Here is a 15,000-nt window from a genome sequence, read left to right as displayed (position 1 = left end):
TATAATGGGTGCTTCATTGTCAACAACAACAACCAAAAAAACACGGCACAGAATGCATAACAGTGTCTGTGCTGTTTACATGCCAATATTTTACACATAAGATTTCCGTACACTGGCAGCTGTCAGTTATTTCAGCAAATGAACTGCCCAAAAATGTAGCAGAACTGTCAATCAAGAGGTTGGGTAACCATGGTTACCTTTCATATCCCAAAGAGATAAAGCTGCAGTGCGGAATTATGGGAGAGTAATTAGACAGAACAAAAAAAGACCAATCAAAAAGGCATTCTACGATATGAAACAACAACCAAGAGTGCTTATAAATAAGAGGTTACATGTGAAATTCTTCATTACTTCATAAAGTAACATCTTTTGTACAACCTTTCATCTTTTAATGTTCAAATAGCGGCACATGTACTGTCTTGTACTAGAGGTTTAACCCTTTGAGCACGAGGTGGAAATAAAAGATTTATGTCATTTTTTCCCTCTTATTTTCATATCATTTGATTAAATAATATATTTATAAAACTATTGTGCAAAACAATTTCATTAATGTCTTCATATATTGTGCACCAGTAGATAGTCATACTCCTCTTAAATTAAAAATATAAAAATGATGCATAATTTAGACAGGAACTAGTTTATATGTTTTTATATACATTTTTACACAGACCTGAATTCCTAAAGGCCCCTGATTAAACAAAGTAAAAGACTTCAGATTTAAATTGTTGCATCACATACAATGCATGTTTAGAGACTGAATGTTGGACATGGACAAAGTTACTCTCATTGTGCGTCTTGCAAACCACACAATAGCCTGATCAATTCCGATCTCAAATATTTCGTTTTGATAGGGGTTTTGGATATTAGGTGTAGAAGTGCTTGGCCGTACTCAGAGGGTTAAATTTCAGATGCTGACACCAGCACACAAAGATCACAATAACAAAAAGAGAGCGCGAGAGGGACAGAGAGGGAAAAAAAGAAAAGTGCACCAGATTTAGTTACCAAATGTTTAACTAAACTGTTTCATTTATGCATGCAGCTTATCACACCTCAGGGATGCCAAAATATAAAGAAACCAAATCCAATTTACACAACTTTTCAAATACATACCACTTCATTTTTAAATATTTTTTTAAAACCTTCATATGTTTTATCTCTGATAAAAGCACCTCTTTCTTCAACACTGCACAATTTGAAAAGTACTGCTTTTTCAAAAGGAGAGCATTAAACACAAATAAACAAAAGCTTCTTGGGCCAGAATGAGTCTACCAAAGAGAAAATAAAAAAAAACATGTGCCGAAACTAAACAGTAGTTGTATGGCATCTTTGTGCAGTTTCATCACTTAATATCTTTAGTCCTTTTTTGAAAGAAATGTCTGTGAAAGGCTTAAGAGAGACAAAGAGAGAGAGAGAGAGAGAGAGAGAGAGAGAGAGAGAGAGAGAGAGAGAGAGAGAGAGAGAGAGAAAGTGAGAGAGAGTGCAGCATGTGTCCACAGCTAGTGCTACTGTTTCTCTAGCTCACACACATACATAAGGTGGTCCTCCGGGGATTTCCCATGAGTCTTGCTCAGATGGAGCTTGACCGCGTGCTTGCTTGCAAAAGTCCGGTTGCAGAGCTTGCACTGGTACGTGCTGCTGGTACCGTCCTCGTCCGGAGAGGGCGACAAGGTGTGAGTGTGGGAGAGGGAATGGGGGTGGTTGGAGAGCAGTTTTTCGGACAGGCCTTTGGTGTGACGTGAGATCTGGCTGACAAGTTGGTCTCCAGACAGTTTGGCCAGGTCTCTAAGCCGGAAGCCCAGGTGAGATTCCAAGTGGCTGACGTAAGTGGACGGGGATCGGATCTGAGAAGCACAGTCGCTGCAGAAGAACACTGGATGGCCCGAGTCCAGGTTCTTGAGGAACTTGGTCCCGCCGGTTCTCCTCAGCTGGTACTTAACGTTGGCCAACCAGTGGCTGATGGTGGTCATGGAGAGGCCAGTGAACCGTGAGATGTGCATCCTCTCCTGGGGGCTCAGGTCTGACATGACGTACTTCCCATCACCCGTCAGCCGGAGACTGGTGGCGAACTGGGCCTGAAGGATGAGCAGGTGTTGGGGGTTCCAGTTGGATTGTCGGCCTTTGCGTTTCTGGGCCGGGGAGATCTCGTCAGAATCCTCTAGGATGCACCCATCTATGTCAGATCGTTCTGACAGGCTGGTGGGAGTGGAGGACTTGGAGGCTTGACTCTCTGTGAGGTTTCTCAGCATATCTGAGATGTCGGACAGGGCGTTTTCACGAAGTGGGGAGTTGGACATGAACGATGCCACAGCGGACGAAGCCTTTGCCATGGTCACTGTCGAGGAGGGGGAGACAGAGGACGGCGTTGACGTGGATGACGAGAGGGCAGCCGATCCCAGAGAGCTACTCTTCTCATTCTTGCCTTTGGTCAGATCTATGGGCTGGTCGTTGTTGACGTGGTAGAAGTAGCGGTCCAAGTGCTCGTTATTCTTTTTGGTCTGAGCCGGTGTTGAAGCGGCGACAGCGGCTTTCTCTGCTAGACTGTTGCTCATCTTGAAGAGCATGCTCATGGGGTCCAGGGACGGCAGAGCGGGCTTGGCTGCCTTGCCCAAGTGGACGTTCATCACAGATTGAAGCGCACTTAGAGGGTTGACGAAGGGCTGCTCTGGCGGATGGTCTGTTATGATCGCTGTGCTGCCACAGAGGGCTGAGATAGGGGATTTCACAGCAGAATCTCTCCCATTCTCAAGTGTCTCCTTCATATTGGTGTCACCGTTAGAGTCTTTGTGGCTTCCCCCACCAATACTCTCTGGGGTTTTAGCTCCTCTCCTCTCTTTGGGGGATTCCCCCCTGGCTGAATCCCCAGCCTCACTGCTACAGGGGGAGGGTGTGGTGCGCCTCAGTGGGGACACTCTCACGCTGGGTGTATCCCGCATCTTCTCCTCCACCCTGGCGACTTTCTCTGTCACCTTCTTCACCAACTCCTCCATGGCATGGAAGTTATTTTTGGGGTGAGGCGAGGTCTGGCGGGTGGGCGGGGAAATCAGAGGTTGGTTCTTGCCCGGGGACAGAATATCCGCTCCAGGAAACATGTACTTCAGAGCTGAGCTCTTCCCTGAGTTGCCAAGGGAGAGCTTCATGATGTTTGGTAGCTGGTAGGCGGCGTGGATGCTGGGATAGCCCCCCCAGCTGGGAGCCCCATTCTGGGCTTTGTTGATGGCTGAAGTCACTGTGTTCTCCAGGGACTTAAGGATGTCGAACCCTCCCTTAGGGCTCTCCTCCAGATCCTCTTCAGTCAAGTAGGAATACTTTGAGGAGATATCAAATTTCTCCTCTGCCTCATCTTCTCCCGTCTTCTTCTCTTTGCTGTGGTTAGTGGTTTCCTTTGTACACTCCTCCTCCTTCTCCTCCTTCTTTATCTCAACAGCCATGACAGGGGAGATACTCGATGGAGGAGGTACAGGAGGAGGAGGGGGGGAGAACGCTGTGGCAGCCAGTGGCACTGACTGAAACTTCTCCTCGGTTGCAGAGATGGTGGTGGGGATGGGTGTTGGGGGAGACTCCATGATGGGCTTGCCCTTCTTTATGGCAGAGTTGGTGACTTTGATGAAGTGTCCAGTCACCATCATGTGTGCCGTAAGCTCCTGCAGAGTATCGTGGGAGCTGCCACACTCCATGCATTTCAGGATCTGGGACTTCCGGGACTCAAACTGCCATGCATAGCTGGCTCCGTTCTGGTGGCCGTAGCGGTTGTTAGGCGTGATGTAGGGGTTGGACGTCTTGTGAAGGTGGTTGTTGGGGTCATTGGGTTTGGGGGTGCCGCCATTGGAGTCTGGGGAACTGGGAAGGTCTAGCTCGATGGGGGCTCTCTTCCGGGCCGAGGAGATGATCTTTGCTGCCACAGGAGTCACTGGCTCCTTCAGAGGCACTTTCTGGTAGTGTTTCGTCTTTATCATGTGGACACTGAGGTCTTGTAGAGACTCAAAGGAGTGGCCGCAGTACATGCACTTCAGGACTTTCTGAGCATCTTCTTTCCCCTCCATCTCCAGGAGGGAGCGTTTGCGGGGCTTGGACCAGCGTTTGGTGCCGTCGCTGTCGGTCTCATGGTTGTCGTCGCGGTAGTGGCCGGTCTCATTCATGTGTACCGTCAGCTCCACCAGGGTGTCGTAGGCGCTGCTACAGTCCTTGCAACGGAACTTGCTGGCGCCAGTGAAGATGGAGCCGTAGAGCTTGGTGCTCTGGCGGTAGAGCTGCACGGTGCTGAAGAGGTTGGTCTCTGCGGCCGGGTGAATGAGCCGGTTCTGGTTCTGAGAGACCTGCTGGAGTGTCTTGGCCACGGCCGACTGATGCCAGTCGTACCCGTTGCCCCCGTTGCCCCCGCAGCTGCTGCTAGTGCTACTGCTGCTGCTACTGCTGCTGTGGCTGCGCGGCGGCTTCTCGGCAACGGGCGGCTGGGTGAGGTTGAGGTTCAGGGAGGACCAGTAGGAGTTGGTCAGGAAGCTGGTATAAATGGCCTTCATCTGCTCCAGGCTGTCTGGCCCGGTGGTGGCGGCGATGGCGTTCTCGTTGGCAGTGGCTGTGGTAGCGGCCATCATGATGGAGGACGATGACAAGGAGGCCAGGGGCTCCTTGAGGGTCACCTCCTCCTCGTTTTTGATGGAGGCACTCTCAAAGTCTGACATGCGGTCGCTGGACTCGCTTAGGTGAGACTCGCTGTCCATTTCGTGGCCGGAGAAGTCGGCCACAGGGGAGTCGTGGAACCCAGGCTGGTCTTTGAGAAGGAAGTCCTTGTCCTGGCACATGTGCTTGACCGCCGGCTCCTCCTCAGCGGTGGAGTCATCTCCCTCCAGGTCCTCATCTAGCAGGGCAGCCTCCTTCAGATCTTCAGGCACATACGCTGGAGCACAGAGAGAGAGAGAGAGAGAGAGAGAGAGAGTTATTACCACAACTGAAGAAGATGTCCAATTCTGCATTCTTGCAATGCCTTGAAAAACAGACAGCTTATAGAAATACACGGTATTGGAATTTTCTTCCATTTCACAGAGACAAAGCAATCACAGACATAATGCTTCATATCATAAACTGTTGCTGTAATTCCATTTCAACTTCCCTCTTGCATTTACATTGTTTTCAAATTGGAATAAAGTTGCAGCCCCCAACCACCGCCCCTTTGTTCTTTACTGCAGAGAATGAGAGAAAGACAGGGACAGAGAAGAGGGAGAGGGAAAAGAAAATCTCTTCAAACAGAACTTGCCACCTTATTCCTCTCAAGGGGCAACAGCTTGAAATTAAAACTAAATTTGAAATTAATGAAGCACATTCTGGAGGTGGCATTCGTTTCTGAAGTAATAAATTACTTGTATCAACCTCCGAGACAGCAGTTCCTGTCTGTCAATTAATATGTCTTTCGCTTCTTCTCCAGACTCTAATGCATTTCCTAACAGACACACTCACCATTTAAATTAAGCATGTATTCTCACTCATTACACGGCACAAGCTTGCCTCCTCGTAAATAAAAATCAATGTATGTACGTTTCCAACTACAAATCTCACCGCACAAAACCCATTTGCTTCAATTACGAGAGATTAGAAAGTTTAGAGTTATTACAGTTTATTTTCAGTTTAGTTCAAATCCCTCCTGTTTAAAACAATATACAATAATGTGGATAGCAGTGAGATGGCTATATAAAAACCAAAACCTTTCTTTCTACTGTATCTACTCTAATCTTTTTATGATTAAGGCTATCTGAAAACAGTGTGCTATAACACAGTGAGCTGTAACACAAGCGGAGAGTGCAAAAAACATTAGGCTAATTCCTAGCATTCCTCATTGTAGCTGTGCATCAGTCATTTGGCCAAGGTATGCAAACCTTGGAAAACACTGAGCCGGGTCTGACGGTACACACATTCAAACATAATTAACTACTGTTTAAGGTCATACAAACGAATGATTTAAACATCATCACCGTAAGAGACAATATAGTCCTGCCAAAAAAAGGGTTAACTACCCATTAACTACCCACAATCTCTTATATATGACCTTACTATTCCTTCCAGAAACAAAAAGAGAAAGAAAGCTGCAAAAGTTGAATAAACATAAAGTATCTACAACTTATTATTCTGAGAGCCTTGACAGCCTATTGAAAAGGTAGACTTGCATATGGCAAATATGAGATTGGGTAGCTAGAGTACCTACAGGATCTGCCAGCCATGTCACACAACACGCTTCAGCGGTATTTACTGCAGACTTGTATCTCTGAGCGGTGGTGAAGGTGTGAGCACTGCATCAGCACATAGACACAGGGAAAGTCTCTGTCATTGTCGGGCCGCTCATTTTGTTGCTTTTGGCAGTGTGACGCGATGCCAGGGGATAAACAGATGCACTTAGACACTAAGCTCTGGGTCGTAGCTCTGCGGTGGAAAAGAAAAAACGCTGTGCCTCTAGGCAGTCTCTGTGCTGAATCGAGTGAACAAGACTCCTTTCGTTTTCAATCTCACAGTCAGAACACATCAATATGGAATCTTATCACATGATATTTAACATAGTGAATTACTATCAACTGGATTCAGGGTTCTGACAGACACGAGCAAGTCAAATTCAAGTACTTTGAGCACTTAAAGGACCTTGTACGAACCCATGATCGCATCTGTGCCGTAAGCACATCCAGTGCACATTTCAATATGATATTACGCGTTTTAGAGACCTGCCGTTTTATTAAGATTGAGCCAAGCTCAGCTTCGAGAAAAACACAACTGAAACCACAACAAAGGGCTGGATATCTAAATATGTAATTCAATATCACACATAACTCAACAGCCCACCCTGATCATACAGTACACACACACACACGCACGCACACACGCACACATACGCACACACATGTGCATGCAGACTGCCATCTGTTCTGAATCAGCCAAAACGACAGCTGTTTAAGAGAACAATGCCTTCGCTCAGGAAGCAGTCAGAACAGCGCTCACATCAAGGCCAAACACCCAAGTGAAATCTCCTTCCTCAAAATACAACCTCGACTGAAAGCTGTTATACGTAATTAAACCACTCACTGAAAAAAGAGAGACATAAGGGTGGGAGAGAGCCTATAAATTCAGAGTAAAACCATGCTACCACATCAAATGTAAATGTAGAGTCAACCTGAAACATAATTACTCGGATGGTTTTATGTAGCCTAATTAAAACGTGTCACTGAAAATACAAAGCCCAAACAAAACAGAAAAGAGAGATATCTCTGTAGCAAACCATTTTGAACAAACAGGCCCAATGAAAAGCACTAACCTTGACCTGAACTTGGCAAGACCAATACCAACATGGTGAGAGAGATTTTAGGGAGAGAGAGAGAGAGTGTTCCTTGTTTGTGAATGTCTGGTTTGTGCCTGTTATATTAGGCTATGGGGGAAAACACAAGAACATATGCAATAGTATTACCTAATCTCAATGTTTAGAGAGTACACAGAAAGAAATATGGGAATACATGTGGAAGTAGGAGGGAGGGAGGAAAGTGTGTGTGGGGGGTGTGTGTGTATGTGTGTGTGTATGTGTGTGTGTGTGTGTGTGTGTGTGTGTGTGTGTGTGTGTGTGTGTGTGTGTGTGTGTGTGTGTGTGTGTGTGTGTGTGTGGAGAGAGACAGGGCGGGAGACAGAGGAGGAGGAAGGTCTTGGAAAGCCCTCAAAACTGAGCTGGCCACACAGGGAGCATCCCACAGTCCTCTGGACCCGGGCCAGGCCGCTGGGCCCCTAAAGTGACCGTGGATGTGTGTTCCAATATTGAGTTAGCAGCCCTGGGCCCTCTCTGGCCACTGGTGCAGGCCAGGCCAAACGCGCCACACAGGTGCTCTTTTAATTAGAAAACGGGCTGGGGTGGGGAAGGAGGGAGAGAGAGAGAGTGAAAATAACCTCAGAAATTAATTGGCAGCAGAGAAGAAGAGGAGTTTGATCTCATTTTGTGTAGGATATTAAGAGAGCAGACCCATTGAGAGCGCCTCTTTGAAATGGAGGAGGGAAGCGTGCTTTGGGGATGGGGACCCAGGGAAGGCTGGGAGATTATTTTACGTGTGGAGATACTGTAGCTAGCCTAATTCATCTGTATCCAATAGTTGTTCCATATCTAGACAATCCAGGATTAAACCTATAATGTAGCCCTGTTTCAGAATAATAAAATGATGTTTTATATAAGAATCTAATCAAATTTAAATACTGAGCTTGACCCAGACTTCACATCACCAGAAGGGGCTATTGACAAACAACTTTCATTTCTGTATTTCGATTCTAAACTCCCAACTGGGAGTGAAATCTAAATGATCAACTCGTGTTTGATCAACATGACTTGCTGTTGTAGCTCAATAGCAAATGTATTTAAACAAGTATTATGAAGAAACATTTCCATAAAAGGAAAATATTGCCTGACTACACTGTAACTTTGAAAATTCACTCTAGAAAAAAAAAAGAAGAACTGTCAGGAAACAGTTCATCATCATTACATAATCACTTCACAGGCAAATCATCCACACAGGCAATCTATTACTGTGTGTTTACAGATCTGTTTATGAGTACATCTGTGGAATGTAGGACTCTCTCTCTCTCTGTGTGTGTCTGTGTGTGTGTGTGTGTGTGTGTGTGTGTGTGTGTGTGTGTGTGTGTGTGTGTGTGTGTGTGTGTGTGTGTGTGTGTGTGTGTATGTGTGTGTGTGTGTGTATGTGTGTGTGTGTCTGTATGTGCGTCCGTGCGTGTATGTGTGTGTGTGTGTGTATGTGTGTGTGTGTGTGTGTTTGTCTGTGTGTTAGTCCTCATTCAAACATCTCACGATGCGAGTGAGCAGCTCAGAAAAGCAGCAGAGGCGCAGCGTTCACTGTTCAGACATGATTGTCGGGCATCGCAGCAATAAAATCTAAAAACAAACGAGAACCAATCGGAAGGGAGGGAGCTCTCTCTTCCTGCTTTAGTTGCTATCTAACTTCAGATCCATTCAGTCATGTCTCCTAGGCAAGTTCAACTGCTAACGGCTACACACTGACGCAAGCCTACAGAATTATCCAAATAAATTGGAAGAGCATACAGTATCTGCAACATTTAGAATTCTGGCCTGCCACGTGGTGTCTTTTAGAACATTTCGATGAAAGGATTCTTGTGAAGAAATGTATACCAATTGTTTTGGTTTGACAGGAAAGACTTGTTGAGCGACAGACGGCATGAAACTGAAAATTATGTGGACCAATGAGATATTATTGGGTGCGTCAGAAATAGAAACAAAGCATCTGATGCCGCTGCAGAGCCGTAGAGCCGCAGACACTCGCAACTCTTTTGTTACGGACGGCTGGTATGAACGCATTCATCGGTTGTAAAGGGAGTAATCTTATTTGCAGCGACGCTCATTAGTATTTCGCAGAGAGTGTGAATTAGGACTTGTGTAGTGTGTGTGTGTGTGTGTGTGTGTGTGTGTGTGTGTGTGTCTCTCTCTCTGTGAGGTCTGTAGTCACATGCCTTCATCAGTTTCACAAATAGAACAGTATCATTCTCTGATTTGAAGGACAGTACCAGTCAGACCACGGGATGAATTTCATGGCTTCGAGATGAGAGAGACTTTGTTAGAGGCTGTCTCTTTTTCCGAGGCCAGCGCCATGGGAAACATTTCCTACTGCAAAAAAAAAAAATGGCAGAGAACATCACGAGAGTCCAATAAAAAACACGTTGTTTGTCCACTTTGTTTTCCACTAAGTGAACATCTGAAAAGCCTATAAGCTACAGGTTCCCTGCGTGTCTGTAAGGCGTCGACATAGAGGTGAGGAGGGAAGGAGGAGGCTTAGCTGTAGGTAATGAATCCTACTATAAATAGCATCACGTCTCACATTCATAATGTGAGGTAGCAGGCTCTAATATGGCAGGATCTGCTACTGTATGTGATATCATTAGAGGGAAAAACGGTTTGTAGCCTAAAGCTGACATCCTCCCTGTGTGTGTGTGTGGTAGGGGAGAATATGAGATAATAGCGCCGTAGCCGGTCCCTCCCCTCCCCAGCAGATCCTGCTCTGATGGGATCCTATACCCTCTCTCTCTCCACTTGCCTCTCCCATGACCTGCGTTAATGAACTTAATTGAATCTGAGATCAATAATGCTTAATTATTGTGATCTGACATGCACAGACAAATTGGTGGGGAGGCAATGAGTGTGCGTGTGTGTGTGTGTGTGTGTGTGTGTAGGTGTGTGTGTGTGTGTGTGTGCGTGTGAGTGTGTGTGTGTGTGTGTGGTACAGTCCTAGCGGGGAGGTGGCTATAGAAGCATAGCTGGCTGAGAGCGAGAGATGGTAGAGGCGTGCCATCGATCCCAGAGAGACGCCCCATCGACCCAGACGCCTGACGAATGGAGCACGCTCTCCAAGGCTACGCTACGTAAACGCTCTGCCTTTAACCAGCCCCACCACCGGCCCTGTACAGCCCCGTGACCACTGGGCCTATTGAGATGGATTAAAAGAGCAATGAGTGAGTGAGAGAGTGAAGAGAGTGAGGGACAGAATGAGAGACAGAGACAGGAAAAATAGAGAGGAAGACAAAGACAAGGGGGAGAGAGAGAGAGAAAGAGAAAAAAGATAGCCAAAGAGAAAGAAAATGCCTAAAAAATAAAGAAATAAAAATTAAAACAAAGATAACAACATAACACAGAGATAGGCCTAACAATCAAAAAGCACCTTCAAAAAAAAGAACTCATTTGGTAACATTTGCGTATTCATTGTGCAGGCTTGGCCGGGTCGCGTCAGAGCGCTATGACGAGGCGGAGCTTACGCTAGGAGCGAGGTTGTACAGTACTAGGTGGAGATTGAACAAGTTAGGTAACGCGAGTCTGGAGCGGCGTCGGAGAGAGAGAGAGAGAGAGAGCACAGTGGAACTGTGAGATTATGCATAAACACCGGTGAGAGCGCGGCTAATCGGCTGCTCATGCCACTCAGCTGGAGAGCGGGCTGACAGCGTATTTACACGCCGCACCGCCAGGCTCCGGGCGCCTGTACTTCCTGCCCAGGCCGCGGCAGCCGCCTTCGCCAGGTTACCCCCCCCCCCCTTCCCGACAAGGTGTTGACACTCAGGTGCCAAGAGCTGGGGCCCTGAAGCGTTCACAAATGAACAAATGAGAGGCCCCACCCTCACCTCAGGATGGAGGCCAGCAGGGAGGGTGAGGGGGTGGTTGTACAGGTAGCTCCTACCAAATTCGAGAAACCTAAATGTTCCGTGTTGTTTTCTTCAAAGAGAGACGCGGCGCAGCATTGTGCTGGAGCTGCTGACTAAGATGTTTTAGGGATAAAAAAACAGTGTTCGTTGGGGCATTCCCGCCTATGAACAAACACTTAAACAACCGCCCCGCTGACAAGAAGCCGCTATTGAATCTGTTTTGTACTTATTTGGATTAGCAAACCCGCCAGAAGAATTCCCATCTTTATGACGCTTAACACGACTACAACCACATGTCAGATGTTCGTGGTCGAGTCCTTCAACGTTGGACACATGCATTAAAGAGCTGACACAGGGAGCCGTGTTCCTCATAATTACACCAGGGCTTAGAATAACACGAGTCCGACTAAACACACATCTGAACAGACTTGTCTCTAAAAAAACGAGAGCTCACAGAGAGAAGTTTAGGCAGAAGAGACAAGGGGCATTGTTACCCCGCTTGGCATAGGTGACAGAGGAGGACCTGTTTTTTAAGGTAAATGATGTGCTATAAGACACTAGCAAACAGCGGAGGAATACATAGAAATCATTAGAGTCGGGGTACGTCAGTCAGTCCACGACTCACAATTACAACACTCACACACGGAGGAGAGAGAGATAACACCCACAATAATATGCTGAAAATAGCGATGAATAGAGGCCTATTATCCACACTTGGCTTGTGCCGGTATCAGAATTTCACACCAGTGTACATGGTCACACCAAATGAGCTGCTACGCCGGTGATACCGTAAGAAAAAAAAGAAGAAAAAAGGTATCCTCAAACGAGGCACCCAGACTTTGAGTGTACCAGTCGACGGCACTAGATTCACCAAATCTAATGACCTATTCGATTAACAAAAGTAATTGAGGTAGTATCCTGTCATGTGCTTTGGGCAGTTCATGTTGAATTACATTTTGTAAATGCTTCTCTTTTTTGTCTACATAAGACTAGCCACTACTTCTTTAACATGTATCCTGTCTTATTGTTGTATCCTTATTTGTCTGATTTGTCACTTATGTCTTGTACTATTGTCCGTTTTTTTATCTTGACTTATCTTGCTTATTGCCTTATTGTCTTGTGCTGCAATGTCAGGAACCGAAGCCTACAAGTTGTACTCTCTTACACATGTTGTAATGTAACATAACAATAAAACTTGAAACTTGAAAAAACTTGAAACTAACTGGCCACACACATTAAGTAAGTTCTTTAAAAAAAAAAAAAAAGATTATTATAGGACCCAAGCTTTGTCTTTTGGTTTTAATTCAAACCGTTGCCATAGTGGGACAGTCGTTTAAAAAAAGAATAATGTTTACACCAAATGATCTGCCATAATCAAGTCAACAGGTCACTTCACACTAGTTACTTGGCTGCTAGCTTCTCTCTCTGTCTCTGGCTACCATAGCAGGCTAAACATGTTCCACAGTGTTACTGATCATGCCTTGCATATTACATATGCCATTCTATTAGTTTCATAAACACCATCTCCTGCATTTGGCAGATATAATGTGTAATGGCAACATAACGATATGGACGGTGTGGCGGGATTTCTACCGGTGTAAAAACCATCCACTGGCCCAACCCTCATTCACTCTACATCCTCCAATATCCTTGCAATCCTCATTTCACTATCACTATCTGACCACCTAATGACGAGAGTCTAGAAAATACTTCATGGAACATGTAAGAATCATTTGGAATAACAGAATGGCAAGTATCTGTTCTGATTCGGGGAATGGAAAGGAGAGGAAAGAGAGAGACGGGGGGGGGGGGTCTATCCTGCCCTTTGGCACTGATAACACTGACCCTCCACCTGACCCTTCTCTCACTCACACCGCTCTGTGGAGGGACTGACTGACTGGCCAGACATTTCAAGGTAAAAAAGATTCAATCGGACCATCGATCATCAATATTGAAAAGCTAACACAATCGTATCTAAAGAAACACCTCATGTATATGACTGGGTTTAGCCTGGGGTTATGGTAATTGACTCCCTCCAACCTCCGATCCTTCAAAGGCTGTGACAAACCAAACGAGAGCGCAACCAATAGAATCGTCCCGTGACATTTGGACGTGGGGTGGGGTCACGCCCGTGCGACGACATCACCACTGCCACACACAGACAGACAAAAACACACACAAACACACCCCTACACACACACACACACATACACACACAAGCACACACACTATTATCAAGCAGAGACGATGATCTTCAGCAAATTATCTGCCAGCTCCCCCCTTTGTTATTCAGATGTGCACCACTTGGAGCAGTCACATTCCTAAAGTGCGGGGCAACCAGAGGTCACAGTCGCATCGTTCCCAAGGGGGAGAGAAAGGGGGAGGTAGGGAGGGAGGGAGGGGGGAGAACGACTGGGGTGAGCAACGGATACATCATTTCCACCGTCTATCATTTGGATCTGTTTCAGTCGCTCTCTCTCTCTCTCTCTCTCTCCCTCTCTCTCTCTCTCTCTCTCTCTCTCTCTCTCTCTCTCTCTCTCTCTCTCTCGCGCTCTCTCTCTTTCTCTCTCTCTCTCTCTCTCTCTCTCTCTCTCTCTCTCTCTCTGTCTGCATTCAATCCCTCCCCAGCTCCCTCTCTCCCTCTCAGGACACTATCCTTCCCCGGTTGCCCCTCCCCTCTCCCTTCTCTTTTTCTGAGGTCTATTCTTTACTCTCTCTCTATCTCTCTCCCTCTCTCTCTCTCTCTCACACCCACACCCACACACCACAAACACACACACACACAAACACTGTCTCTCTATGTATTCCATAGAGAGAGAGAGTTCTCTCCCTCCCTGCCTGCCTCCCTCTTTCTCGGCTCTCTCCCTCCCCGCCTCCCCCCCTCTCTCTCTCCATCTCTTTCTGTACTCTCTACTTCCCTGCCTCCCCCTCTCTCTCTCTCTCTCTCTCTCTCTGTGTTCTATCGTTCCCTGCCTCCCCCTCTCTCTCTCTCTGTGTTCTATCGTTCCCTGCCTCCCCCTCTCAGCTCCAGTCCCACACACAGAATCACAGGACTGTGTCAGTCTCCCATTAGAGAGGCTGGCTGGGTAATGGGAGAGAACAGAGCTGGCTTGCTGTGATCCCTGGGGCCTTGCTGTACTGCCACAAAATGTGTGTGTGTGTCTGTGTGTGTGTGTGTGTGTGTGTGTGTGTGTGTGTGCGCGCACGTGTGCCTGCGTGTCTGTCTGTGTCTTTGTGTGTGTGTGTGTGCGTGTCTGTGTGTGTCTGTGTCTGTCTGTCTCTCTCTGTGTGTGTGTGTGTGTGTGTGTGTGTGTGTGTGTGTATGCATACAGATGCACACACGCACACACACACACAAATGACAAGCATGATACAGATCAGACGAAACAGAAAATACAATGACGTAGAGGAGGGTATATAACACAAACACGTACGCTGGCAAACACACACACAGACAGACACGCACACGCGCGCACACACACACCAACACCACCCACCACCCACCACCCACTTCTGCACACACACGCTCTAACAACAACGTTAGCGAGGAAATAATAGCTATTTCCAAGCCCGTAATACCCAGCCTGAAGAGCTTCTGATTTAGGCCGTCTGTGGGAGACGTGAGTCCGCCGTCCCCTGGAAGAGAGCACTCCTAATGGGGGGATGGCAGGCCCTGCTCGGTTGAGGCACCGCGCCGCGCTCCCGTCCCCTGCTCTAGATTCGCTGTGTCACTGGATATCCATTACCTGCCAGTCTCCTCTGATCTCTTTGGACAGCCCTGATCAAAAGATGTCATTTGACCTACTCGGCTGTGGCCCGGGAGGAACTTAGCTC

General features: G+C 46.9%; 1 protein-coding gene across 1 annotated transcript in view; it reads right to left on the bottom strand.

Annotated features, from left to right (window-relative positions):
- Positions 1-1,502: 1,502 nt before the first annotated feature.
- The window catches only part of tshz3b (teashirt zinc finger homeobox 3b), a gene marked incomplete at both ends in the record, with an annotated part of 37,864 nt that continues 24,366 nt past the window's right edge, over positions 1,503-15,000 (bottom strand). Inside the window, one exon of the mRNA XM_080528315.1 lies at positions 1,503-4,894. Coding sequence (XP_080384441.1) covers positions 1,503-4,894 — 3,392 coding nt within the window. The remainder of the gene's footprint in view (positions 4,895-15,000) is intronic.

This window comes from Nansenia antarctica, assembly GCF_963989245.1.
Source record: "Nansenia antarctica genome assembly, chromosome: 4".
NCBI classification, from domain to species: domain Eukaryota; kingdom Metazoa; phylum Chordata; class Actinopteri; order Argentiniformes; family Microstomatidae; genus Nansenia; species Nansenia antarctica.
This window is presented reverse-complemented; position numbering and strand designations above follow the sequence as displayed.